The following is a 27,322-nucleotide window of genomic DNA, read 5'->3' as shown; positions in this document are numbered from 1 at the left end:
CCAGATGGCCAGTCCCCACAGCTTACTTTATCGCGACACCGCGTACTCTTCATTGATATTCTTTGTACCGTGTTACTTACTTTTAAAACTGGTCGAAAGCACATTCTTTCAATTCTAAAAACTAGAGATACAACGGCAGGAACGATCAAACAAATAAAAAACAAAACCGAATATGTTTACATTACCTAATCGTATTTGCACAGCGACTTTATATATTAATATAATAACATAAGATAGTTAAAAAATTTGTTTTACTTAGATGAATAATAAATAAACGTTTTAAGTCGATCTGATTAATAGAGATATGTGAACTATTCGAATATGAATCAAATCGAATTTGTATTTGAAAATTTTGAATCTAAAAGATTCGAATACGATTTACCTATATTAAAAATATTATAAAATTATACTTCCTGCTAATAAGAGTTAAAAATAGATAAAAATCTTTCTTATTATCTATATATTAAAATTTAACCTAATGAAGAGCAAATAATTATATTGTTGATTAAAATTTATGTTTTAACGATAATTCATTTTAATTTAATTTGATTCAATTCGAGTAAAATTTTATCAATTCCGTTCAATTTGAAGATTCGAACAAAGAAATAAAATTCTATTTTATTCTAAATTAACAAATTTTGATTTGCATATCTTTACTTATTATTGTTGGTTATCGAAGTTATGTATGAATGTGAAAGAAAAAGAAAGATATTCTAACGGTTACTACATAGAAGCAGCTGCACTTTCATATATTTCATTTATTCATCTGTAACGCTTATACATCCTTGACTACTACTCAATCTTTCTAACGATTTTATGTGATGACAATCGATGAAAACGATGATAAAGATGCATTAAATCGACATTGAATAAAATCAAAAGGTGTAGTAAAATTAAACGTGTTAAATGCCAAATTGGAAATGGCTAATTACGATGACGTCATATTGTGTATTATAATAAGATGTCTATTCAGATATTGAGTGGCCTACATGCAGAAGCGGACTGGCCCACCAAGTAACCGAGCAAATGTCAAGTGGCCCCTCAAAGGAGAGGCCCAAGAAAATAATTGAAAATGCTTTTCTTCGAGCCCATATGCATATGAGTGATTCTGTTAAAAGGAGCTTTTTTAATGCCCTGGTTAATTTTGTCGACATTATTTAATTTCAATTGTTGAAGATGTGCCGTTATATTTGAATACTTCTTTAGATAATTGTTATTTATATTACTATTTAAGTAAAACGAAAATAAATAAAAAATATAAAAACATCTCGTGTGAGTCTAGGCACGTGAATCAAATCAAGTCCAATTGAACGGAACTGACTAGAATACCTTAAGATGCAATATGGGGCAATATATTGGACCCCAATACAGCTGCTGGCCACTGCACAAGATTAGAAATAACACTCTTGTGCGTGTGACAGCGACTATCGTGGGGCTTCCATGATACATCATGCTTCAACGCTGGAAACCATCACAAAAGGAGTGAATGTCTCAAATTCAAAGACATGTAAGAGTATTACAACTATTAATGATTAATTATTACAATATAATTTAATGGATATATTAAAATTATTTATAGCAATAATTATTTCTAGTTGAAAATATATTACAATATTTGTCATTCTTTGGAATTGTAACGTGTAATGAATGTAATTAAGTAAAACAATTAATATTTATACAATTAAATTGTAATACCGTAATGCTATAAAAGTATGTTAAGTAAATATTCCATGAAAATAAAATATTTTTATGAAATATATTCTTATTATTTTCATGGAATTATTATGTATGTGACTGATTGTGAGTGTAATATTTTACAAAGTATGATTTTTATTGAAATTATAAACTAACAAATAATATTTGTTAACTTAAAGATTTCTAAAAATTTGAAATTTACAAATAAAATAGATGTGATCCTAATCACATATAGCAATAAACAATTTTACAAGATGAAAACGCTTAATCAAAAAAAATCTGGCTTTCTATATTTCTGTAAATTATTAAGAAATTATAATTATTATATCAATATTTTTATGTCTACATTATAAGAGATTAAAAAAATTTTTTTTTAATACTTTCCACGAAATTATAGGAGTTTTATTATTCGATAACCAAATATAAGCAGGAAATGGAAGAGTTATTTATATATTTTAATATGTCTTTCAACATTATTAAGATCTAAAAGATGTCCAAAGAGCACCAAAAATTGTTAAATTGTTAGTCAATTTAACTCGTGATATTACTGCGATAATTTAGTAGAGCTTGCGTTTCAAGTCGGCGCTCAATTAAAAATTTACATACGTATATAAATTCACAGACAATTTTTTTTATTGTATATAATAAAAACACCCAAGATCCAGCTTGACCGTTACGGTACGTTGTCATCACGGTTTTTGTTGAAAGAGTTATTATACTGTGCCACAAGATTGAAAAAGTTATCTTACAAATATAAATTACTTTTTATTATAGAAATAGAGTATATGTACAATTAGTTCGGGTATTTTATTTTTTATATCTTATCATTTGCTTTAATTTTGTATTACTTTTTGTACTCAATTTCTATAACAAACATATAAGGAAACTAAAAAAAATAACTTGTGAGTAACTTAAAAAGTAACTTTCCCAACCTTGCGCTATGCCGTTATTTTTATAATAACGATTTGTTAATAATATTTCAATTAATTCAATTTTCTACATAATCAATCACCGAAATATTCACCGTGTAGATGATAGCTGTGACGTGTCTATGCGATTTTACGGAGATGACCAGCTGACCGAATCATCACACACGTACTTTATCGACGCGAGGTATCATGTCCGACACGGTGCTACGATTGCACGGACTCAACTCGATGGAACTGTCACACTACCGACACGATACGATGCAGTATTCGGTTAAATAAGACTAATATATATAAGACTTCAGTTAAATAAGACCAAAGATTGTCACACACATAGTGATAATTATTAATACGCTTATAGTATATTATATATATATATATATATATATATATATATGCATGTATTATACATATATGTATACGCGTTTAATGTGAAGCATATATAACTACTAAAATATGAAAAAATTTGAATCGAACGTTATATGTCCCGAAAGGCGTCATCGCCACGAGTAATTTGAGCTGAAAAAAATTTTAAATCGGTCAAGCGCCGTTCTGGAGACACAAACGGTCAAAGAGTGATGATTTTAATAAAAAATTAAAAAAAGTCTCCTACTTCTCTGTCCGCATTCAAGGCCGTATTAAAACTTTCTAACATCCCCTCACACACCTTCACCATCATTGACCCATCAACCCCCACCCTTCTCTTTCACTATTTTTATATATTGTGATATATTTGTACTCTAAAAGGTAAGTGATATCCGAAAAAAATCATATCATAAAAGTGAAAAGTTGAAGCCATGTTCAAAAAAGGATACTCAAACATTTAGACCTTATCTGATATATTATCATGAAAAGTAGCTGATATATTAATTAAAGGTGCCAGTACAAAGTAAACATGCCATACATAAAGTGTTTGCAACTTTCGGCCGATTTTCGAATAGCTTCCGCCTTCCGCTGTCCCCCTCACCTCACCGCGCGTGGTTCAAATGCCGCACGTGCGGAAGGCGGAGGCGATTCGAAACTATTCTGATTGATTGATCTATTTTGTACTCGCGATGCTTCATGAATTAAAAATATATTTGAATATAACAGTGATATTTTTCTTTGCTGTTACATAAAAGATTTGAATTGTATACAATTCCTGTATAAATAAACATAAATTTCAACATAAAGATCATTGCAAAATTTATTTTTATTCAATTTTTACATTTCAATAATGTATTGCTTTATGATCACTAATGTAACAAGAAGTTATCACATTCATGAGAATAAATAATATCTATAACAAATAATTAATAATACATCTAAACAATGTGCTCATTTTTCTTATCGATACAAATATTTCGAAAAGCCGATACTAAACTTAGAAGTTCAATGTGAAAATATATCTTACTTATTCGATTATAAAATTCTGTAATACTTTAACAAGTATTTATATCACCACACATTCAACTTTTTTTTCCGTTTTAAAATTATACAATTGCGATACATATAATAATATATCCTACGATAAACATTGTTTATTTCATATTTAATACTGTAATGTATATTTTATCTCATTTTTCATATTAACAATGTAAAAAGGCACTTTCGTCAAATTATTTCGCATTAATGATTTGCAAAAGGTAGTGTTACAAAATATTCCGCAATATCTCACTCATTGCGAATTTTTTATCATCAAATAACAAGAAACATAGTATCACTCGCAACCTCGTAATAGCCGGTTCAAAATTTGGATCGAGATCAAGTGAAGATCTGTAATAACTTGCAGCAGTTTCGAAATCACCCTGTAAAAATAATGTGCGTTAGTTAAATATCTGCTTTATTATATAACTTGTAATTGTAAAATATTGTATTCAATTTACCAAAGCAGCATGAAGATTAGCAACAACATAATGATTGATTATGAAGTCTGGACCAATTGAGAGTGCTATCTGAGCGATTTCGAGGGCTTCATGGAAATAATTCTGCGAACTAAGTAAGGACGCCAGGTTTATGAGAAGTATATCTTGCATATCCTTCGGAGTATTCTCTAGGCTTTGCCACATACAATCCAGCGCTTTGCGACTGTCCCCTGCCACTCGCCAATAAAATGATGCAGCTATCGCCAAGGTCCAAGAAGCATAATGCTAATTCGAGACAATATGTATGATTAATATGTTATATACATATTAAATATATAACATTGAATATATAATTATAGAATTTAATAAATCACTTTCTGCAAAGCAAATGCGATTTTGGTCCCGAGTCCTTGCAAAGTGTCGTTCTGCGTTCCAGTTATCATCATCAGCCATTCAGCCATATCAAGTTCAGCTTTGTATTGTAGTAACTGCGAGAATTGCACTACCTCAGTTACACGACTTATTTCAGAGTTACTCTTATTACATATTGGCTGTAAATTCGGAATATCATCATCCAATGCTTCAATCTCATCTTCGATGCTGAAATTAAAAAATCAATGTATAAACAATTTGTATATGATATACATGTATAGAAATGTAACACAGATCATTCCAGCAATGTTGTAACCATATTGCAATGTTTCAGTAATATTATAGTAACATTATAGCGTTGCAGTAAACTTGCTGCAAACTTCTGTGCTGTATGAATATATTTTGCATAATTTACGTAATAACTGATTACATACGTCACGTTTCGTCGTATAAATTTATGAAATACGAATAAAGAAGCAGCCCAGTCTTCATATTTGAGTTCATCGCATTCATCTTTACTTGGATAATATGACTCTTTTTGATTGTCAGGAATTTTATCAAATGATGAATCAGTATATGTATGTAACATGTCCTTCGATATAAAAATTATTTATGTATAAACCATCTCAGAGATTTGTGTGAATTAAATTAATATCAAATATAAAAATAATTTTATCTTTATACATAATATGATCAGTAATTTTTTTGTGGAAGATTATGGAGATTATTTGCTTACATTATCTGAAATTCTGGTCATATGTACATGTGGATCATGTAATTTAGTTGCACTATTAGGAAGTAATAATGAATGTATAAGACCTTGACGTATATATACATGTTCTTTTTTACTGTAGTATGACACGTCCAATAATCCAATTTTGTGATTACTCCAACAATTCATGTCTACAATAACAGTTTCCTACTATTAACTCAAATACAATAACAGATTTGTGTTTGGAGAAAAAATACTACCAAAGAAAGCATTAAATCTAATTAAATCTTACAGCACATCATATAAAATCAAATTACATAACATCTAAAGCAGGTAAAATAATAAAAAGACATAAATAAGTAACAAAAATTTTTATTATACTATTACATAAGGAAAAACAACAAATAAAAAGATAAGACTATATTAACATAAAAGACACATAATTATGAACTAAAATTATATACATATAAACTAAAATATATAATTATAAACTAAAATATATACATATATGCTTACTTCAAGCAAAAATAAAATAAATGTAAATTCAAAATTATATGAAATAAAAAGTACATAGCACAGTCTAAAAAAATCTACTTTTAAGATATGTGTGCGAAAAATACGCACCTGTTTCTTCTGTTTTTGTTGAAACGTACTTAATATGTTTACAATTCCTGACTTGTTGTTTACGCAAAAATGTATCACTTGCTTGTAAATTATACTTAGTAAGTAATACAGAAGGTAGGTTTGTAGAATGTTTATGTAAATTAGTTCTTTGTTCTTCACAGCCTGTGATTATGACAATATTTGTCATTATTCATCACAATAATCTGCGTTTTTTTTTTTAAGACACAGTACCATCAATAATGAACAAAATTAATCAACTGAAAAAACACAATAAATGCTATGCAAATTTAATTACAAATAATAAAACATAATAATCGCAAAAAATCAAAAATTAGAAAATGTTATAAAATGAAAAAAAAAAACAAAAAAAGTTAAAAAATTAAAAGAAACAAATTGCCAATATGAGCCAACACAAGTTCTTAGTGTGTACTTTTTATACAATTTATTCGAAATGAATAATAAAACGTATATATATGTTTCGACCTACGGTAAGGTCCTCTTCAGTACATATTTTTTAAATAAAAATTAACAATTAAAAAATAAAATACATCCATGATGGTAGCGCATACAAACTATAAATACTAAGGTGGTAATGTCAAAATTAAGTCAGATTTTGTTCATCAAATTATTAAGTTTAATGATTGTTAAGATTACGACGATTTTTGTATAGTTGTTGTGCAGATTCCATTAAACTGCTCAGTTTAATGAAATTTAAATAAAAATTATTAGATACGACATGACTGTTTGGCAGACCGATGTAAAATGAAAGTTAAAAAAAATAAGAAAATATATTAATCTATATTTTTTCCTTTCCTTCTATTACTTTTCCTATTATTTTTAACTTATTATCATTAACTCTGTAATTCTCATCGCATAATAAAAACAAATTATACACTTTTCATAGAAATATGCATAAACAAACTAGATAATAAAAACCAAACGAAAAATAACGTGAAAATATAAAAATATAAAAAATTGAATCAAACAGTAACCACAATATCAATAACACACATCTACATACCTGGACAATTACCTGTGATAACATTAAATTTTTCACGACAGGCTAATGTTTTTAATAACATTAATGCCCTACCATCATATAAATGTGAGTCCACTCTTAATGCTTGTTTCAAGTAATGTGTAGCTCCTGTGTAATTTCCTTTTATATTCAATAATATACCAAATAAAAAATTAGTCATTGGCTGAAATATAAATTAATGCAAAATATAGGATTCCTTTATTTAGATAATGCAAAAAGTAATTTTTTGAATATTGTAAAAATATTTTTTATTAAAATGCAGCTTTTTTTATAATAAATATTAAATTACATTTTTTTGCATACCTCCACAGCATTAATTTGTAAAGCTTTGTCCGTAATTCTTAAAGCATCGTCAATTAAACCTACTTTATGGTATATCGAAGCTATACTAACTAAAGGTACATCTTTAAATTCTTTAGGAACATTTTCCAATGCTAATTGGAGGCAATCCAAAGCTAAACGAGGTTTTCCTACTATTCTCCAATGTAAATTCGCAAGCATAGACAAGACCCATGGAGCTGCTACTTTCTGTTTTAAAATAGTTAATTTTTTGTCAGAACATTATATAATAATTATTTCATGGATAATAATTTCAAAATAATAATAAATTATATACCGCTTTAGTTGCCGTCAAAATTCTTTGACCAATTTCTGCCAAATCCGCAGTGTGAACTAAATTATGTAGAAATGGTTTCAAAGAAATGTCTGGAGAATGCTGCTGCACAGTTGCATCTAGCAACATATGCGTAAAATATTTTTCATTAAATAATTTAGGTGACTGGCATATCGGTGGATGCCATGGTAATGGATGCTTTTTCCATGGTTCTATATCAATCAATTCATTCACAAACAAATGTGTTCTAATATTCAGAAAAAATATATTAGAATTATGATATGATGTAGTACAACATTTGAAGTACTTACGCGTAACCTTTGTTTTCAGGCGATAAATAAATAGGTAAGTATTGCTTTCCATCTCCAAACATTAGCATAGAACTATCACAGTCAGATATCTTTGGCCAATAGTCAGCTTCAAAATCTTCATTTCCTTTCTTAATTTCCACATTGTGATATTTTGGACTCCTTGTTGGCAATGCAAATAAATTATTGTACTCCACATTTAATTCCGTAATTATGTCTGAAATAATATTAAGTAGATATTTGGCTATATACCTGATTTATTCAATCTACACCTGTTGCAAAAGTACCTTTTGTAATATGATTGCTGCGCTCCTTTACTTGTTTTTGTAGATTTTTCAATAGGTGAAGACTAACATGAACATTCTGCAACATGTTCTCAGCTATTTTCTTCCTGTCTCCCAAATTCATATAAGATAATATAATATTATTATCGATATGATTAATTGACCTTTCAACCGGATTTATCGCAAGTAAATGTAAATTCTGCTCTCGTGCAAAAGCGAGCTTAATTTCTCTAGTAGTAGATTTAATATTTTGCTCCCATAGCATATGCTCGTAAAGTTTAAACCACTCTTCCTTCCAGTCGTGGTACATATGAATTTCTGATAACACATTCTGCAAGCGTCTGTAATAATTATAATCATAAACATTTCATCAGTACTGTTCTTAAAATGGAAATAACAATATCAACTTACTGATCAAATAATAACAAAGACGTTTCCAAAAAACGATGACATAATATGGCATATTTCATTTGTTTGGCTTCTAGTGTGTCAGGTGCCAATCTCAAACAATTATCATAACACGCTGCAGATCGATCAAAATCACTGAGGGACGTGTAAATATGGCCCAGCGCCAAATGATGATAACTTTCTGTTGGATTATAATCTATCGCTGCATGTAAAATAATCGCGGCTTCGCCAGAATATCTTGCAGCGTGTAAAATGCCGGCAGTAGTCAGAAGAGGAATATCACGATATTGCCTTAATCACGTACAATGCTTTCGTTACGAGATCAGTCTTTCGGCGATACTTTTCTCTAGTATCTACATATAAACGAATTTCTTATTATATTGCATTACCTTGGAGCGCATACGATCGCTCTACGACTGCATTCTAAAGCATTGTAAGCATCTCCCATAATCCGCCAATAAATCGACGCTAGATTCAAGTATATCCATGAGGTATTATTGCGAGTTAAGCTGTAGGCGAGTTGTTGACCAAATTGATTAAGATCAATATTCAACGGTAGATACTTCATTAAGCTGAGTTCTTCATGTTGCGTAAGATTTTTTCGGTTTTGCATTGCCTAATAAACAAAAATGATATCACAGACATGTTGTGGCTTCTGTGTATAAAGAATATTCTACCTACTTTAAGATGTTCGAATGTGTATATACTGAAATCTAATGGAAATGTTCTCTGACAATCTGGAATTGTTGGTTTACTATTAGCCACCACATTATATAACATATAATCAGCTTGGCTGTAACAGAGAGTATTATGTCATCATTCAGTGTTCAAAAAAGAGGTATATAGGCTTGATTACATTCAGAAAACACAATGAGTGAATGAAATCTTAATACTACTGGTCTTTTTACATTTACTCACAGTTACTGAGCAACAATTACTGAGCTCTATTTCAACTGTTGAGTTTTTCAAACATACCCAAAAAATATACTAAATTTTAAAATAAAGCATTTGTTTGAATAGTAAGTATTTGTTAAACAACTAAGTATTTATTAAATATAGTTATATTTATTTGGTAGATTGAACCATTAAATTGATTTAACTATTTTTTATTAAGTAAATATTGAATTACTGTAAGTGAATGTTTAGTTGGTACTATTCAAATAAATATTTGTTAAGTACATTTTTCTCAGTGTAGTAATTCAGAAAATACAATCAATAATTGAATAAGTATACTAAGTAATTATTATCTGTGATTGTATATATAGAACTTCAGATCCATAATGAATTTATCAGAAAGCAGCGAGAGCTTAATCAACTGTTGCGTTTACTGAACACAGTCATCTTGATAGTCATATGAGACTTATAATAACTTACTCTATGCTATCTTTAAGTCTATAATCGATTATTATACTAGCGTGCACGTCAACATCAGCCAATGATTTGTCCCACGAGAAACAGTCCGAATTTGAATTTTCTGCATCAGCCATGCCTAGACCAATAAACTGATTGTCAATGGACACTTCCTTCCTTGATATTTTTTTGTATATTGCATCGGCTGTATCCCTGCGTTTTTCTTGCTCCAAAAATCCCAAAAGATCATACGGTCGACGCATATCAAAGACACTGTCATGCTGGAAATGTGAAAAAAAAAATATAGTTTCAATACCAAATAATCATGTTTATCGAAAGAATTGCTAGATCATCAAAAGATAACGTGATGTTTACATTTGCATATGACGATTTCACTGAAAGAATTGGAACCAGGTATTCCGCGTATTCCACGAATCGTGTCTCAATGAATCGTTCAGAAAAGAAAAATCTCACCTGCGGCTGAATTCTGCCATTTTCCGTGACATACCAATGCTTGGTGGCTGAGATTTCGAGTATTATCGCAAGTATCGTGACAATCCTGCAGGACACGTTGCTCCGGATCATTTTCCGCGGTATAACCCCATATGACATGCCACAGGCCTCACCGAGTCTGCGAGAGAAACTTAACAGCGTGGACCATTGCTGCGAAAACGTGCACGTTTTTGCACACAAATTTCGCAAGAAACGAACGAAAATGGTTACTGCGTCGCGAAATTTTCTACCGGAATGATACAGGTCGATTCGAAATGATTCGAACACGATTACGATACGACGCGGATCAGTGGCTGTCAACGACGGCGGTCGTCACTTCAAGTACAGTGATATCGAATCGAGTTGTTAGTCACTGATGATACGAAAGAGACTAGAGACCTCTAGAGCGCTACTTACCTGTTACCATCGAAATCGTCCATACGTTATCGTCAGTAGATACAATTTTCAGTTACGCTACATCAATTTCCTGTCGATAAATTAATTATAACGCATATAGAATTACGGACGATGACGATCACCATGGATGATGGACGGTCTTTCTTTGCGGTTTCTCTCAGTAGCATTGAGAGTAATTTTGGCCACGTTTACCTCGTTGCGGAGGATCAGGGCCAACAATCTACTACGAAGAAGAAGTATTGAGAGTATTTGAAAGAATTGAAAGAAGCAAGTGGACCCGCAATAGAAACACCCGAGATCTAGCTTAACCGTTACGGCATGTCTCATCGGTATTTATAAGTTTAAATTTTCACGGTCTGATATAAGATTTGATATTGTATTTTTTCAATTTGTTAATATTTGTTATAAATAACAACTATCGTTTCGTAAATTTCGGTAAACCTACCTAGAAGCTTTCAACTTTTTTTTATCATTAATTTATAACTTTATTATAAGACCAATCAAAGGTCAAATGATTTTCTTTGATGATTGATTGAGACATCTAGAAAATTTAACGAATTATCATTGACTTCTAAAGTAAATTATAGAGGATGGAAAGAATTAAAAGCGTTAAGAATAATCTATCTTAGATATTGAAACAAATATTTATACATGTGTCACGAGCAATATTATAAGAACCTGTCACTTTTAAACTATCAAAGAGTTTTAAAATATTTTATACAAATGTTTAATGTCATTTTATTAACATTATTATAAATTATTATATTATCATGAGTATATTATTATGAATATCTATATGTTACTCGTGCAAAACTTGTAAGCTACAATTTAATTTTATTTATTCCGTTATTTATTCTGAAAATAACACAGTCGAACAGTTTGTTTCAGTGTTTGTTTCTAAGTCCGAGCATACCTGAGTCCGAGCATACCTTATTTACATATCTACTATACACTATATACTGAATAAATCCCCACTTTGTCCGCTACGCCACCTCCGATGCGCAGACCGAGGTCATTTTCTCGATGAATAGAGTATAGAGTTATAGTTGGATATAAAAAAAATTATACAAGAATTGATATGAATTCTTTTTGAAAATTGACTTATTACGTGTTCAAACTCCTTATATTTTACAGTTCTGTTATCAGAAGTTTGCATATTTTCCCAAATTTCAAATTCAATCAAAATGAAATTGATAATTTTATTTTCGTATAAATAAAAGAAATTCTCAGCTTCAAATTAAATTAAATATCTTTATTAGTTATATAAGCAAACAATATGTTTCTTTTTACATATAACTTTTGTACAATTATGTTATTGTAACGATCACAATAAACTCGCCTATTATCGCAGTCGCACAAAATTTGTAACAGCACTTGCAATCGTTATTATTGCGATCGTCACAAAGTATGGTAATTTCAGTCTTATCTTTCTATAACGTATGACAAATATATGCGCGTATTTGTGTCGCATTAACTTGGATCATTCGACAAAGTTTATGTATTTGCACCATTTTCTCTTTCACTTACAAACAGTCGCGACATTTTGCATAAAATAGTCGCGAATCTCCAACAAAATCTTCAATCGCGTCTTTCCTTGGCCTTGACGGCCTTGGCAGGGATCAGTCTCTTTAATTTTCTTCGTCGAGGTACGCCGAGGTGGCCCGCGCCTGCGTGCGTCTGCAGCCCGCACTCTCGGCTCCGACTGTTCCGCCAATTGCGGAATGTTATGAAAGTCCTCGAGAGACTCCGCGGCACCGTCCCTGTTCATAGTCTTGGTAGCGTGAACGGAACGCGGATCGGGATCCGAGTAGTCAAGTGGATAGTCAGGGCCGAGATCGCGATCGCGCATATAGTGCGAGTTCTCTTCACAGCGGCGGTGCAGAACCACCTCTTCGTCTCGCAGCCATGAGCCTGGTGCGGCAGAGCTTCCACGAGGAGTGCGAGGACGCGCTCAACAAGCAAATCAATCTGGAGCTATACGCCAGTTATGTCTATCTGTCCATGGTCAGTTGGCCGTATTGATCAGGCTATCTCGATATTCCCAGTTTTCAGTCACCCCTTCGCCTTCAAGCCGCTCGATCGAAACTGCACCCCCGCGCGCGCGCGCGCGTACTCCAATATATATCGTGCACGTTCGCCTCTTTCAACGCTACCAGCTTAAATCTTTCATGTTACCCTGGACATTACGTTTAAATAAAAGTTATACCTATTCAGACTTAGAGACGTTGCGAGGGAGATATCCTCCCCGTTTGTATTATCTTTCTTATTGAATACATCAATCATTACGTCGTATTAAAGTTCCATTATGCCTTTCGCTAACTCTTGCTATCTACCTTTCTAATCTAATATTACATATTGACGATTAAATAAATTCTTAATACAACTACGTGCAGTTTTCATACGATCCATCAAAGTTCGCGTGACGAAAGTTACAGCTATAAATAAACGCGCTTATATATGTATCTAACTAACTTTTTGCACTTCCGAATTAAAAATAAATCGACGAATGTTGATCGTAAGACCTGAACTGCAATAGGTATAATAAACTTTTCAGCATCTTTTGAAGATTTTGCATGCTATTTGTATATATAAATAAAGAGAGAATTGAAATAATACAATAATGAAATCACTTTAAAACACTTGTAAAAATGGACCGAAATTATCCGTATTCTCCCTGACAATCAATAAATAATCATATAAATATGAAATAGAAAATAAGCCCATAATACTCGTATTATACGTGGTTTCATTTTATACGTGGCTTTTTTAATTATTTACTGATCGTTAGAGGAGGTAATAAAGATAACTCCGGTTTATTTTTACAAAAGTTTTAAAGCGATTTTATTATTTTGCCTTATCAAAATTTTTTTCTATTTACAAACGGCGTGCAAGAAACTTCAACGTGTCTCGCGTATTGTTGGTACGATTACCATAATGCTACAAATGCTTTGAAGCGCGTATTCCTTGATTGATAAATTCGTAAAGTTCTTCTCATTGGTCAATCAAATACTTCCAAACATTTGTAGTAGCTTTGGTTACGCTATAACGTTACGATTTTATACAACTCTAAAGTTCAGGTCATTACAACTGTAAAGAGTTCAGAGGAAAATGTAAAATAAAGATTTTTCTGATGAAAATTTCTCTTAGAATTCTTCATATAATTTTTCAATTTTTTATATATAACTTAGAATACTTTTCAGAAATTTTGGAAAGATCCACATCTCTTTAATACGTGAATTTTGAAATATTCTAAGATTCTTTATTCTATAATTTCTAAAGAGAGAGAGAACATTTTTTAATTCTAAAAAAATTTAATATTTTTTTAGAAATCTTTATAAATTAAAAATGTAACAAATTTTTTAAAATATTATGAGATATAATATTTTTTCACCAACAAAAAATTACTCTGCGTGTCTTTGCAGATCAGTGATATATTTTTTTCAACTGAACTTCTTGCACAGTTTACATTTATCTTTTTATTCTCTCTAACATGAAAAAAAAAGAAGAGATAAATATACAAGAAATTCAGATAAAAAGGACGGATATCTAATCTAAACCTACTGATTGTAGGCGATTCCTAGCTCGTTGGAACTTATCCTAAGGTCCCGCATCTTGCACGATGCATCCTTCTGCATGCGTTTCGTTGCAGGCGTACTACTTTGACAGAAGTGATGTCGCGTTGCCGGGTCTGTATAAGTATTTCAAGAAGGCGTCAGACGAGGAACGCGAACATGCCATGAAATTTCTGACATATCAGAACAAACGAGGTGGCGACGTCGTGCTGACGGACATCCAGGCGCCGTCCAGGAGGAACTGGAACAGCGCGAAAGATGCTATGATGGAGGCTCTACAGCTAGAGAAGAGAGTAAATCAGGTGTGTATGTACAGAGAGAGAGAGAGAGAGAGAGAGAGATGTGTGCGTGTGTGTGTGTATGTGTATTGCCTGAGCGCATGCGTACGTATTAATTGATTCCGCTGTGAATAACGTACCAAGGTAAAAAAAGAATACTTTAAGTTGTTACTTAGCATTGTTAAATTTCTAGTTAATTGAAACGAGAAATGTATCTTTTCTTTTCTCCCCGCCCCTATCACCTACAAACATACCAGTTTGACTATGTACAATTTGATATTTCGCTTGTGAGTTGAACTATAGCAATAAAGTTCAATTTGGCGAGTCCCGTTAATTGAGTTTCAAGGTTTCTCATGCCATTTGTTAATTTAATTATTACAGGTAGTATAATTCTTTTGCTAAACACGTACGTACGTGGAAGTAGTGCGATTTTAAACTACAATGTAGCAATTGGGGGTGTAACTCAGTGGTAGAGTGTCCGCTTCGCATGCGGAAAGTCCTGGGTTCAAATCCCAGCTCCTCCATAGATAATTTTTTTTCTGCTTCAGGATATACGCGTGTTCGATTTCGTTATAATTTGGCATAAAAAAAATTAATAGAGTTGGGCATTTATATATTTAAATAATTTTTATTTAACGTGTGTGTGTGTAGTTTTTATTTAAACAAAATTTTATTCATTATTTGCATAATTCATTATTCGTGTTATCTATATTGATATTATTCATTACTCGCATTACTTTGTTTTTATCATTTATTATTCGCATTTCTATTATTAGTTAATCTACTATTCAAATAGATAATTCACACAGAACACATACACGCGCGCGCGTAAGTACGTACACACATGTTTGCTATACGCGGTCATTGAATGTTTATTTCTCTTATTTTTATTTCTATGTGAAAATGAATTTTCAGTGCAAACCCAGACAGCACAAAACATCCATTGGACATCTAGACTTGGTTTCAATCTGGTCTAAACGTCCATGGACTTAGTACGAATGTTTTAAAAACGTATATGATCGTAAATTAATTTAGTGATTAATTGTTCTCTTGATTTCTGCAGAAGTTGCTCGAGCTTCACGGGATCGCTTCGACACACAACGATGCGAATTTTATGGATTTTCTAGAGACTGAATACCTGCAGGAGCAGGTGGACGCGATAAAGGAGATCGCCGATCACGTGACGAATCTGGAGAGAGTCGGGGAAGGCCTCGGTGTTTTCATCTATGATAAAGAGTTAAAAGATTAAGACAACAAATAATATCATATCTAAAATATTTGCCAAAATAATTAAATGAATAAAATAACGAACATTTAAGTGTAGGGGATTTTAGATATCCCTACAAAATGTTAACAGAGAATGTCAGCAGATTTGATCAGAAAATCTCAGCAGACATCACCTGCAATTGCATTTTCCTTCCGTTTTGTCGAACAGAATTAATTACCTGCACAGAACATCTATTGGAGACATCCAGACTTGATTTCAATCTGATGAAAATTCTGTTTGATTTCTGCCACCAGTTTGCTCGCATAAAATAACAACAGGTCTTATCAAATTTTCATAACAGCAATTTGTAGACATTATTAGATATTACAGATTTTATAAAATTTATTATTGCCTTTCTGGTACCAGAATGTATAACGAACTCTGCTCAAAATTTATCTGTTCAGATTTGGCTGACATGAGTAAATTATATCGCGAGAATGCAACGTTGATTCGCATATATAATAAATTCGATATTAATAAAAATATTTATATTGAGAGAGAAAAACATCTAGATATGCTGTATATGAATAGATAGGCGAGGAAATGTTTCATGCGTATATTATTGTTCGTATTTGCAGTTTTGCACTCCGATTGCAGAGGAAGAGATATATAGAGTTGATATTAAGGAGTTTTCCAACAAGGAATACAAGTGACATAAAGTGGCACAGTGTTCAATATAATGCTATTCAATAATAATACAATACGGTACAAATATATATACATAACTAAAAAGCTGGAATTGTTTATCATGCATGGTAAATGTGCATGGCTATTAACTATTTAGAACAAATAAAAAATTTCAATGTGCTGTAAAAAAATTTGACAGCCTTTAAACAACAAACAACTTCAAACAATGCTCCTATATCTGACACTGTGATTATGTCTTCTAGTCGGAAAGTTTCTCTAAGTATGTATTATAAAAGATTTAAGGAGTAATTCCTCACATAAATTCAAGATGAAAACTTTATATGACCATATGATATCTAGGGAAAAAATTGTTATCTAATTTAATAAAAATTTACGAATTTCTAAAAAATAAATCTCATTCTACATTCCACTACGATCATACTTTATGCTAAAACAAACAATTTTTTCTTTTAGCAAAATTACGTCCGACAAATAGTTTTTACAAGAGAGCTTGTTATAAATGATCGTATAATATAAAGGCTTTGCTTAATTTATGTGAGGAATCACTCCTTAAAATCTTTTAGAATTATACTTAGTATTCATCCCTGTATATATAATTAGTGTGATCTTATGCGGCCACTCGTCGCAGAAATAATCAATTATAACTTAATCGTGCAATTATCTAGCAGTTAACTTTTTGAGATCTATCATATTTTTAGGCTCTACAAATTGTAATAGCACACACGATATTGTACCGTTTTAAATCAAACAGTAATTACAATAAATAATAATCATTGAGAAGATCCTTCTATGATTGGACTGATTCCTTAAGGCACCTTGTCATGCTGACATTCGACCGTTCATTTTCAATTATAATATAATTTTTAATGTTTTTATATATTCTCTCTCTACGTGTCAAATTCCTTCCCTCTTTCTGCACTTTCCGAGTAAAATGTGAATATATTTTAACATTTCAGAATGCAAAAGATTCGCAAAAGTGCCACTAACAATGAAAATAATATGAGTTTTTTTTATCAGGCTTATCGACATGCATGACTCTACCACGTGTGAGTGTATAACCTTCGCGCCTCTGTGTGTGTGTGTGTGCGTGTATGTGTGTGCGCGCGTGCAATCTGGTGCTGGTGTATCAATCCATCGTGATCGTCTCCTACTGTCAGTCAGCAAGATTTCACGACTATGGAGTTCATGATTTAATATGGTGTAACAATTGTCATACTCCTAGAAGTCTGTGTACATAAACGTTATGTGGCCCTGAATTGATGGCTTCGTAATTAGCCTTGTTAGTGCGTTCATCAGCGCTGAGCCGCGCAAAGATGCATTCATTGTATATCGTCGTCGGGGGGTTGCTTAGCATATCTTCGCTCATCTGCGGGGTAAGTGGACCGTTAACACCGGCAGTCTGTTGAAGATCTTTGTGGATTTTTATGCGCGCACTTGTAACGCAAGGGAATCTTTCAGAGCGAGCTCGAGTACGATGGCTGGCTGCAGTTGAGGTTATGGCATGCGTTTAACGACGATCCGGTACCCGTGTTCACAGAACGAGGAAACGTTACTGTATCCAGCGTACGTAGCGGTGCGTCCGTCGTTGGGCAGAATGGTCTGCTACCGGCGCAAATAAACGCTCTGAAAAATCTCGCCGAGCACGATGGCAAATATAGACTGAAGGCGCTAGCTCGTATCTCTTCCGGCAGCGAAATCGTATTCCTCACCTCGGTGCCAGCGGTAAATATCTTGCGAACAAATCTCTAGAAATTGTCCATGTCCTACTGATAGATTTTTTTGATAAAGATTGAATCTACATACTTGAGGACACTCGTCTGAATAATTTAGATTATTTAGAACGAATTTGATCACTTGCATTATACACGTTATATAGAAGTACATATAAAAGTTGTTATGCATGAAATTGGTATAGTTAAATGTATTTATGTACTAATTAAATGCATTTATATATTACAACTTAAGTGCACCTTAATAAGTTTAACTAAATTCATTACAAGAGTTGTCCATGTATGGTGAAACATTCTCTTATTAAATTTTTCACTCGCATTGCATTGAATTAGTATTAAAGACTGCTTGAATATGAAATGTTTAAACAAATATTTTTAATGATTATATATAAATACTCATTATAATAATATATTATTTAACAGAATATTACATATGTTATTTTATTGTCAAAGTTTATATATTTTACTATTTAGATATTTAATATAAAGTAGATATTTAATATAAAGTTCTTATTTTTCATAGATTTAAATTCATTTATACTTTAATATTATAATTTAATAATTTAATATGTCTTTCAACATATTATTAAGATCCAATTTTAGATGCTATAAGCATCAAAAATTGTGATATTACTACGGTAGTTGATTAGATTTGCGTTTAAAGTTCGACAAAAAGTTCGACGCGCAATAATGGGGGGAACTACTTACGTAGTATATAATATTCACATTTTAACATATCTTATATGATCGCACTAACAACAGCTGAAGGGACTCTCATTTGCCGGTATTATTCTTGTTATTTGAAACTTTCGAGAGTCATCTTTAATTGATTTGTTAATATAAAGTAGCCTTTAATGTGTATTAATTCAGTATAGTGCAATGACGCAAGTGACTGAATTTACCATTAGAATATTTTGATGGTGAAATGCCTCGACGTTGGCTTGAACAAATCTAAAAAAAATTCACTGGTGTACTAGGTGGTAATAAATAAATTAACATAAAGAATGTGTTTATAAGTCTTATAAAAATCTGTAACATATCTGTAAATTACTCTCACTAGGTCTGTGAAACTTTATATTTATAATATATAGTGATTAAAAGACAGTAATTAATTTTGAGTAATTAGTTTATTTTATTTGACAATATATTGTATCTTATTACAAATACATTATATTTTATTTTGAGTGTTCTGATTGTATTGTTTTCAATTTATAGTGCTACCTGCTTGGTTCAGATCTAGAAGATGTCATAACGATATGGTTGGATGCTACAGCAGAGCCGATAGCTGTGAGCATTTCATCTTCAGGTCCCTGTACATTAGATAATCCCTTCACAAATATGTGGACCACAAATGTTGTGGTCAAATATCCAGATGGCGGTCCAATTCCCGATACCGCTACGTACATTCAGAAGCTTGAACGAGAACGGGAAGCAAGAGAGAGAGGAGAAACTAAGGATAATCGTTCGTTTCTTGCAAAATATGTAAGACTATTTTTGTAGAAATTTATACATATATATAGAAATTTTATTCAACGTAAAACTCATTCCTTTTTGTTGCAGTGGATGTATATCGTTCCTTTCTTGATCTTTTTGCTGTTGTCATCCGCGCCGAATCCAGAAGCTGGCGGAAGTGCACAAAGACAATAATCTTCTGATATTAGGTCATTAAGTATGAAACGTTCGATTTTCGTATTACTATTAATAGCAGCAGTAACTTCGATTAAAATGCGCGAAATTTAAATTTAAAAATAGAGTTTTAAAGCTTAAAATCTCTATTTTCAAAAGGCCGCTGTGTTTTTGAGTTTAATAGTTTTTTTATGTAGAAAACTGAGCAGGATAAAATAAAATTTTTTTGTGAGCTTGTTATGTGCTTACAAAAAATTTAGGAAAATTTTCGACTTTCAAACATAAAAGCTCAAAATTTTCTCTACAAAATTATTTTTTTAAATTGTTTCTAAGATCTTTTGTTACTGAGTTATCGCGAATAAAAAAAAAAGAAGCATTTTGACTTTAACTGTTTACAATTTCGTTAAAAAATCATTGTAACGCAATTAAAAAAAAAACAGATTCTCAAAGTTGATATTTTACTTTATCGAATAGTATATAATTGTCAAATTTTTTTTATACATGTAAATATTTCGTATTATTTATAATACGAAAAACAGATATTTTGTACATAATGATCTAATGAAAATAATTTGTGCCTGCGTGTGCATTATATCCTCAAAGAGCGATTTTGTGAAAACTGTCGAAATTTATAGTATAATTTCATAATGTGATAGAAATAATATTAAATTATGAATATTATTACACGATATATATAATTACATTTCTGCTAAAATAAATATGTATAATTACTAAATTGGATATATTGCTTATATTATTTTAAATACAATAAAAAAAATAATAACGTATTGAATGATACAGCTGTGACATCTGTAAACAGCAGAGTCAGTTGTAAAATCAATATTCTATCACCGTGCCAATAGCAAGGGCATAACATTGGCAAAGCATACCGCGACAATGTTACGCTAGTTCAGAATGGCAGAATTCTCCTTAAATATTCAGAAACACATAAAAGCAAATCTTGTCGTAAGTGGAAAATTTGATGGCTCGCACGCATGTCTTGCGGCTGCTACACCTGGCGGAACCATTTTGGTGCACAGTCCGCATAGGCAACCACAAGTCGATTATTCTGATCACAAACAGTCGAATAAAAGATTGTCATGGAGCGGGGAGCTTGCGGAGCTTCAAATTGGTACCGAGGTTCGCATATATTGAAATTAAAGTGTTATATATAATTCGTTTCATATATAAATAAAATTTTGCACCATTCGGCGATTTTATTTCATGCCTTCCTTATGTACCAAATATTATCTGGGTGATACCAAATATTATCTAATATCTAGGTGAAGTCATTATGTACTGGTCGTCTTGGAGAAGATGAAAGGGATATTCTTTTGGTTGGTACTATTTCTCACGTACTTGCTTATCATGTCGAAGACAATGCTGATGTTTTCTACAAGGAGGTATTTTGATTATAATTTTAAAAGTTATAAGTAAGTTGGATGTAGCTTATGATACTAATTACTTCAGATGTCGGATAGTGCAAATTGCATACTTGTCGCAAAAATTGGGTGGTTGCCAAATCATGTTGTAATAGTAGGTGGCAACTGTTCAGTGACAATCTTAGATGCACATGGGATGGAAATATTTTGGACTGTAATGGGGGGTATAGTCACTTCATTAGCAGCGTTTGATTTTGATGGAGATGGAGAAAATGAAGTAAGCGTATAAAGATTCCTAAATTATTTAACGTAAATTTTTCATATCTTTTTCTTATTAAAAAATCTGGAACTTTGAAGAAGATAATGTCTGTTTCTACTAATGTAGATTAATTTACTTTTTTATCTTTTTATATATAATTCTAAAAATTAAACAAAGAAATTAAACCGAGATTCAAATTAATCTATATTGGTAGAAATAGACAAGAGACTCTCATTTTGCATGTTTTTTGTTATGCGTCTTAATTAACAAATTATCTTATTTTTTTAGTTACTGACAGGTACAACAGATTTTGAAATTAGAGTGCAGAAGAAAGAAGCTATACTTTGGGAAACTAAGGAAACAGCAGCGATTGTTGTTTTTACTGATCTTCCGAATAGACAGTTTGCTTATGCTCTTGAAAACGGAACAATTGGTGTCTACGAAGCGGGGCAGAGACTCTGGCGAGTTAAAGTAAAACGCTTATATGTAGCTGATGTAGTAAAAATTTTTTTACCTATGCTAAACAATCTGATTGAATAATAAGTAAATTAAACTAGACCACCATAAAAAATGAAATAAATAAAGAAAAGCCTACAAATATGGCTAAGATTAGATCTCTTTACAATTAATGCTTAATAATATTTTATATTTATATGTAAATTTTAAACAACTTTTTTTAACTGCGCGTTGATTTTTGTCGGACTTGAAATCTAATCACGAATTTAAAGAGAAGCTGAAATAATAATATATCACAAATAAAAATTGATTGTTAATTTAATATAATGATGTTAAAAATAATATTATGAATTAAGACATGCAAAGAACTTATTGCACAAAATATTATCTCAGCCTGGATTTCAATATGTAACTTGTAATATATATATTATTATTTTAGCTTCAGTTTGTAATTGCGTTACAAAATCTAACAGTGATTAGCATACATGGCAGTTTATATAACTGAAAGGCATTTAAAAATTCACATATTTATTTATATAAAATAAATTATATATTTGTATATAATATTTATATAAAATATTTTGGGGGCACTAAGATCTAGCTTTGGCCGTATATTTGGCCCTTCTTTATTTAATCTAATTCAATTTATAAAATATATTTCAGTCAAAGCATAAGGTGATATCTGTAAGCACTTTCGACATAAACGGCGACAGTGTATCGGAGCTGATCACTGGTTGGAGTAATGGAAAAGTAGATGCGAGAACGTGTAATACTGGTGAAGTTATATTCAAGATTCAGCTATCATCTGGTGTGGCAGGCATAGTGGAAGCTGATTATCGAAGAACTGGTAAACCCGATCTGGTGGTAGTTTCTACCAATGGCGAAGGTATAAACTTGGAATTCGTTTTCTTTGCTAAATAGCTATGATACTTGCTATAATGTTTTTATTTAGCTCTCACGCTTTTTGTAGTACGCGGATATAGCGCTGGCTCTGCCATGCAAGCTTCGGAACCCGGCGAGATAATTCGTGAACTATTAGCCAAGAAACAGGCACTTCAGATGGAATTGCGACAGAGGGCTGCGACGGGTTCTAGTATGTACTACGGATCGAGGTTGGCCATTAGCCTGCTGACAAAGAAGGGCGCAGCTCGCGTTGCGCTTGCCGCTGGACCCGGGCTTCTGGTAATATGTTACATATGTGCATCACACGTCTCTGAACTCCAATAAACACCAACATTAGTATTATAATATAATTGTACTCAACAATAAATATGATAGAACACATATTGTATATACTAGTTGATTTCATCAGTTTCAAATTTTTCTCAAAAATAGAATATCCGTTAATTAAATTCGCATATTTTATAAATATAAAATAATACTTAGGTATATTGCGCCATAGTCTTTGCCGAAGGCGTTTTTGAGGGCGAGACACTGGTCACGCATCCCAGTCGGCCGCAAGGGGAGTTAGAGATCGCGCTTTATCCTGCCAAAAATGATCCCGTAGATATTCACGTTAAGGTGTACGTAGGACCCCCCAGTACCGATCTATTACAGGTATTCGATAATTATTGTAATTACGTAATGTAACTCTAACGAAAAATTTTTCTCATATTATCTCGTAATGTTTTTAAAAATTCGATATATTTTAAATTTTTGTAGAACACATTTTTGAAAAAATATAATCTTATACTTTTTCTTAGATTTTATAAATCATCTTTAGAAATTATAGAATATCAGAAATATTTTATAAAACTTCGAATATTTTAGAATTCACATACATAAAAAAATTTTTAAGAAAGATGTAGATGCCTTTTTAGTACTTTAAAAAATTTGTTAAAGTTATAAAATTATACAGAGAAATTTTAAAAACTTATATAAAGAAATTTAAAAAAATATCAGGAAATCATGTAAATTTCAAATTGTAATACAATTTAAGTTTAATAGGTCTTTGAAATAACACGACAGTTGCCAAGATTTTGTATGTATGAGCGTATCTTGAAGCCACAACATGTCCCGGAAGAATTATCGAGTAATGGCGTTGTGATGGATGTGAGTAATGTTTAAATATCATTGAGTTTTGATTTTAACTTCTGAAAGCTGACGTTAAAAATGAAACGAATGCATAATCCAATTCCATAGATCGCGGAAAGACCGCAGCGAATCGCTATCTGGCTGAACCAGAGTATCATCATGGGAGACGAACTGGAGGTTGCAGAAAGTGGCCTGAATGCCGGATGCATCGAAGTGTGGCTTCGTGGGATGCGGGACGACAAAGTGCATTGTTTCAAATCGAACGCCGGTGGAAAAGTGATAATCCAGACAGACGATGCGACGTTAGCTGGCGACATTATTCAATCTCTGACTATGTATTTAGGCGTCAGAGAACTAACTTCGGAAGCCACGTTTCCTGCGGAAGAGAAGAGAATGTTAGACGCGTTAGAGCGTGTCAAGGGTACGTTGTAAGAAAAGAAGAGATAGAAAAATACTTTAGAGCACTTTTACTATTGTGAAAAACATTTTCACGAAAATACATCGAGATATTTTTCAGGCTTGAAGGAAGTTGACGCGCGGCTCCAAGCAGAAGCTGCGGGTGGTGCCACTCTTCTGAAGAGTATTGTGATTCGTTTAGAAGATGCTAGAATTCTCGAGAACATCGACGATATGCGAAAGAGACTGATGCAATTAAAAAACATCAACGGCGATTTAATTCGAGAATACGAGATTCGGCTGAACAGTCATCGAGAACTCGCGGCCAGTTTAAAAGAATTGAACATCGGAGTGCAGCGTACAGCGAGACTCAGAGGTAACGTCCTTTATCGCATGACCATTGCTCTTCCTATTTCTTGGCAATTATATATTTATTCTTATAGTTGGAAAAGCTGCTTCCAACGCAATAGCTCGTTGCAGAACGGCGATACAGGATGAAAATCCGAAAGCTCTTGCACTTGCGATAAGACATGGCTAGATCAATCCTTGCAGGAGTTCAATTTATTACTGGTCAATTTAATAGTGACAGGTAGTCTTTCATTACTTATTTTGAATATTAAAAGCACAGCAACAATAATTACAATCTTCAAATATTAAATTTTTGTAAGGAAAATATATCTTCAGGCTAGTTTCTTAATCGGTTACCGATTTCGCAATTACATCACGATTTTTTTTTCTAACAAATATCTTAAGACTGCCGGCATTATCTGTATTATTGATAAAGATGAAAGTGCGAAACATCGCCATGAATTCATGCACGCAAGTGACTTTTCTTATAAATATCGCTTTATTAAACAGTTAAAATGCAATCTTTTTATACAGTGTTCTCTCTCGATGTTTAATAGAATAAAATTTAGTCTTCGGACTAATCTCATGATTACAGTAAATTCCCTCTAGCAGAGATGCTGAACCTTCTTCTCAATGGAGGAGGTGACGGTCGACGGAGAGTATTTATGGTTCCGTCTGTGCAGGCTCTTAGTCTAAAAGATGTCTGATGACTGCTATGTAATTCGGTCAGTAATCTTAATATGTTCATGAATACGGCCGTGACCTGTCAAATGAAAAATTATCGTAAATTGTCATGGCCACCGTTACATAAAAATTCGATATTATCATTTATATAAAAGAAAAATATTCTTTTGGTATCACATAAACATTATCACTCCCACATTTCTATCTTTCTTTTTACTCTCTGTGTGTGTGTATGTGTGCGCGCACTGCGTGTATGCGTGTGCTGCATAAACATATAAAATCAATTACTGTATATCTGTCATCTCTTCGCCATTTTGTTAAAGCATTCTTTTCATCCGCCAGTAAGATTAGAAAATATTCTACCGTTGAATCCTATCTTATTTCTTTGCATACTTACAACATAATTTTTATACTTTAAAGAAACGTGTGTGATCACGTTAATGAAATTATTATTAATCTATTAATAGAAAATCAATACTAATATTATTGATTATTAATATTATTATAAAAGAATTGTGTCTTTTATATATATTTGTTTTTTGCTATATATTCATATTAAAAAATCAGAGAGAACCTATTTAGCTCCATGATATTTCATAATTTATACTTAATGATTTTCATTATTAAATTTCATTTCAATTAAATTTAATTAATCTGTTTAAAACAATATTTTATTCTTAATTGCTCCCAAAAACTTTGTATAAATAATTTTTATCGCTCCAATACTGGATTATCGTGAAGTACTGAAATGCGTCGATCTTTTGCCACGATCGTCGTTACAATGCGTAGATAAAAACATTAAAATGCTGTTGTTCGTATCATGTGCCTTGAGACCAAGCGATATACGTTTGTTTATGGTCCGTGATCACGCGCAAACACCATGACAGGCAGAGTAAACAATCGTTTAGAATAATAATCTTCGTTACGATTAACTGATACGTTAACTGCATCGTATATTTATCGCTTAGCATTCATTTATAGCCTATCGATTTTTTTGGAGGCAAGAATTTAAAAATCAATCCTATTTTTAAACTATTTTAACTAAAAATAAATATATGCTACAATAATCTAAACTAGTCGTTACTTTAATTGAACAATAATCGGTCAGATTAATTACAAAATAATATCACTCTTTCCAATTTAATTAAAATAGAATTGTGTGACTTAAAATTTTATTTTCTTAATACTCTCTTTTGTGAAAAAATATTATAGGATTAGTGAATAAATTTTTAGAACAAGTAATATATAATATTTTAATAATATAAATAATAATAAATAATGTAAAAGTGTGTTTTGGATAGTTTTTAATTATTTTCAATCGTTTTTTTTCGCGAGTTTAATGGTATTTTTCTCAATACTGTTAAATATACCTATATATTATTTTTTTCTTGATATTACTCGTTATTTTGTACGTATGTTTTTAGAGGGCTTGTAATTCTTAGAATGTTAATTAGAGACTCTATTTCTTCTATTTTATATGATATCGAATCGATCAAATATGTTTACACACAGGTCATTACCTGATCAACCGATTCCCTTACGGAAATCTCGTGGAAAG

At 31.8% G+C, this 27,322-nt stretch overlaps 4 protein-coding genes and 1 non-coding gene across 5 annotated transcripts; 4 read left to right on the top strand and 1 right to left on the bottom strand.

The window, feature by feature from the left end:
- Nucleotides 1–4,214: 4,214 nt before the first annotated feature.
- Nucleotides 4,215–10,917, bottom strand: LOC108775693 (tetratricopeptide repeat protein 17). Its single transcript, XM_018542125.1, has 16 exons — nucleotides 10,650–10,917; nucleotides 10,200–10,456; nucleotides 9,507–9,618; nucleotides 9,215–9,441; nucleotides 8,829–9,116; nucleotides 8,421–8,758; nucleotides 8,137–8,350; nucleotides 7,829–8,072; nucleotides 7,516–7,740; nucleotides 7,195–7,375; nucleotides 6,174–6,335; nucleotides 5,574–5,740; nucleotides 5,272–5,429; nucleotides 4,840–5,065; nucleotides 4,487–4,750; nucleotides 4,215–4,408 (listed from the first exon to the last, which is right to left on the bottom strand). Exons 1-16 carry the CDS (start codon nucleotides 10,785–10,787, stop codon nucleotides 4,253–4,255), a joined length of 3,357 nt encoding a protein of 1,118 aa, XP_018397627.1. The 5' UTR covers nucleotides 10,788–10,917; the 3' UTR covers nucleotides 4,215–4,252.
- Nucleotides 10,918–12,989: 2,072 nt separating this feature from the next.
- On the top strand, nucleotides 12,990–17,040 carry Fer3HCH (Ferritin 3 heavy chain homolog). The gene is made up of 3 exons (XM_018542124.1): nucleotides 12,990–13,088; nucleotides 14,734–14,958; nucleotides 15,998–17,040. The coding sequence occupies exons 1-3, from the start codon at nucleotides 12,990–12,992 to the stop codon at nucleotides 16,181–16,183; spliced, it is 510 nt and encodes a 169-aa protein (XP_018397626.1). The 3' UTR covers nucleotides 16,184–17,040.
- Nucleotides 15,387–15,458, top strand: TRNAA-CGC (transfer RNA alanine (anticodon CGC)). The gene has a single exon. It is a non-coding gene; the product is annotated as a tRNA-Ala (tRNA).
- A 947-nt stretch (nucleotides 17,041–17,987) lies between the features above and the next one.
- On the top strand, nucleotides 17,988–20,410 carry EMC10 (ER membrane protein complex subunit 10). Its single transcript, XM_018542134.1, has 4 exons — nucleotides 17,988–18,222; nucleotides 18,308–18,571; nucleotides 19,795–20,061; nucleotides 20,140–20,410. The coding sequence occupies exons 1-4, from the start codon at nucleotides 18,163–18,165 to the stop codon at nucleotides 20,224–20,226; spliced, it is 678 nt and encodes a 225-aa protein (XP_018397636.1). The 5' UTR covers nucleotides 17,988–18,162; the 3' UTR covers nucleotides 20,227–20,410.
- Nucleotides 20,411–20,955: 545 nt separating this feature from the next.
- On the top strand, nucleotides 20,956–25,359 carry LOC108775698 (Bardet-Biedl syndrome 2 protein homolog). Its single transcript, XM_018542131.1, has 11 exons — nucleotides 20,956–21,345; nucleotides 21,489–21,608; nucleotides 21,676–21,864; nucleotides 22,135–22,317; nucleotides 22,966–23,188; nucleotides 23,273–23,484; nucleotides 23,689–23,859; nucleotides 24,250–24,354; nucleotides 24,445–24,757; nucleotides 24,854–25,108; nucleotides 25,176–25,359. Exons 1-11 carry the CDS (start codon nucleotides 21,121–21,123, stop codon nucleotides 25,268–25,270), a joined length of 2,091 nt encoding a protein of 696 aa, XP_018397633.1. The 5' UTR covers nucleotides 20,956–21,120; the 3' UTR covers nucleotides 25,271–25,359.
- Nucleotides 25,360–27,322: the final 1,963 nt, after the last annotated feature.

The sequence above is a fragment of the Cyphomyrmex costatus genome, unplaced genomic scaffold (genome assembly GCF_001594065.2).
Source record: "Cyphomyrmex costatus isolate MS0001 unplaced genomic scaffold, Ccosl1.0 scaffold306, whole genome shotgun sequence".
Classification (NCBI taxonomy): domain Eukaryota; kingdom Metazoa; phylum Arthropoda; class Insecta; order Hymenoptera; family Formicidae; genus Cyphomyrmex; species Cyphomyrmex costatus.
The sequence above is the reverse complement of the archived record's forward strand: the minus strand, read 5'-3'. Positions and strand labels throughout refer to the sequence as shown.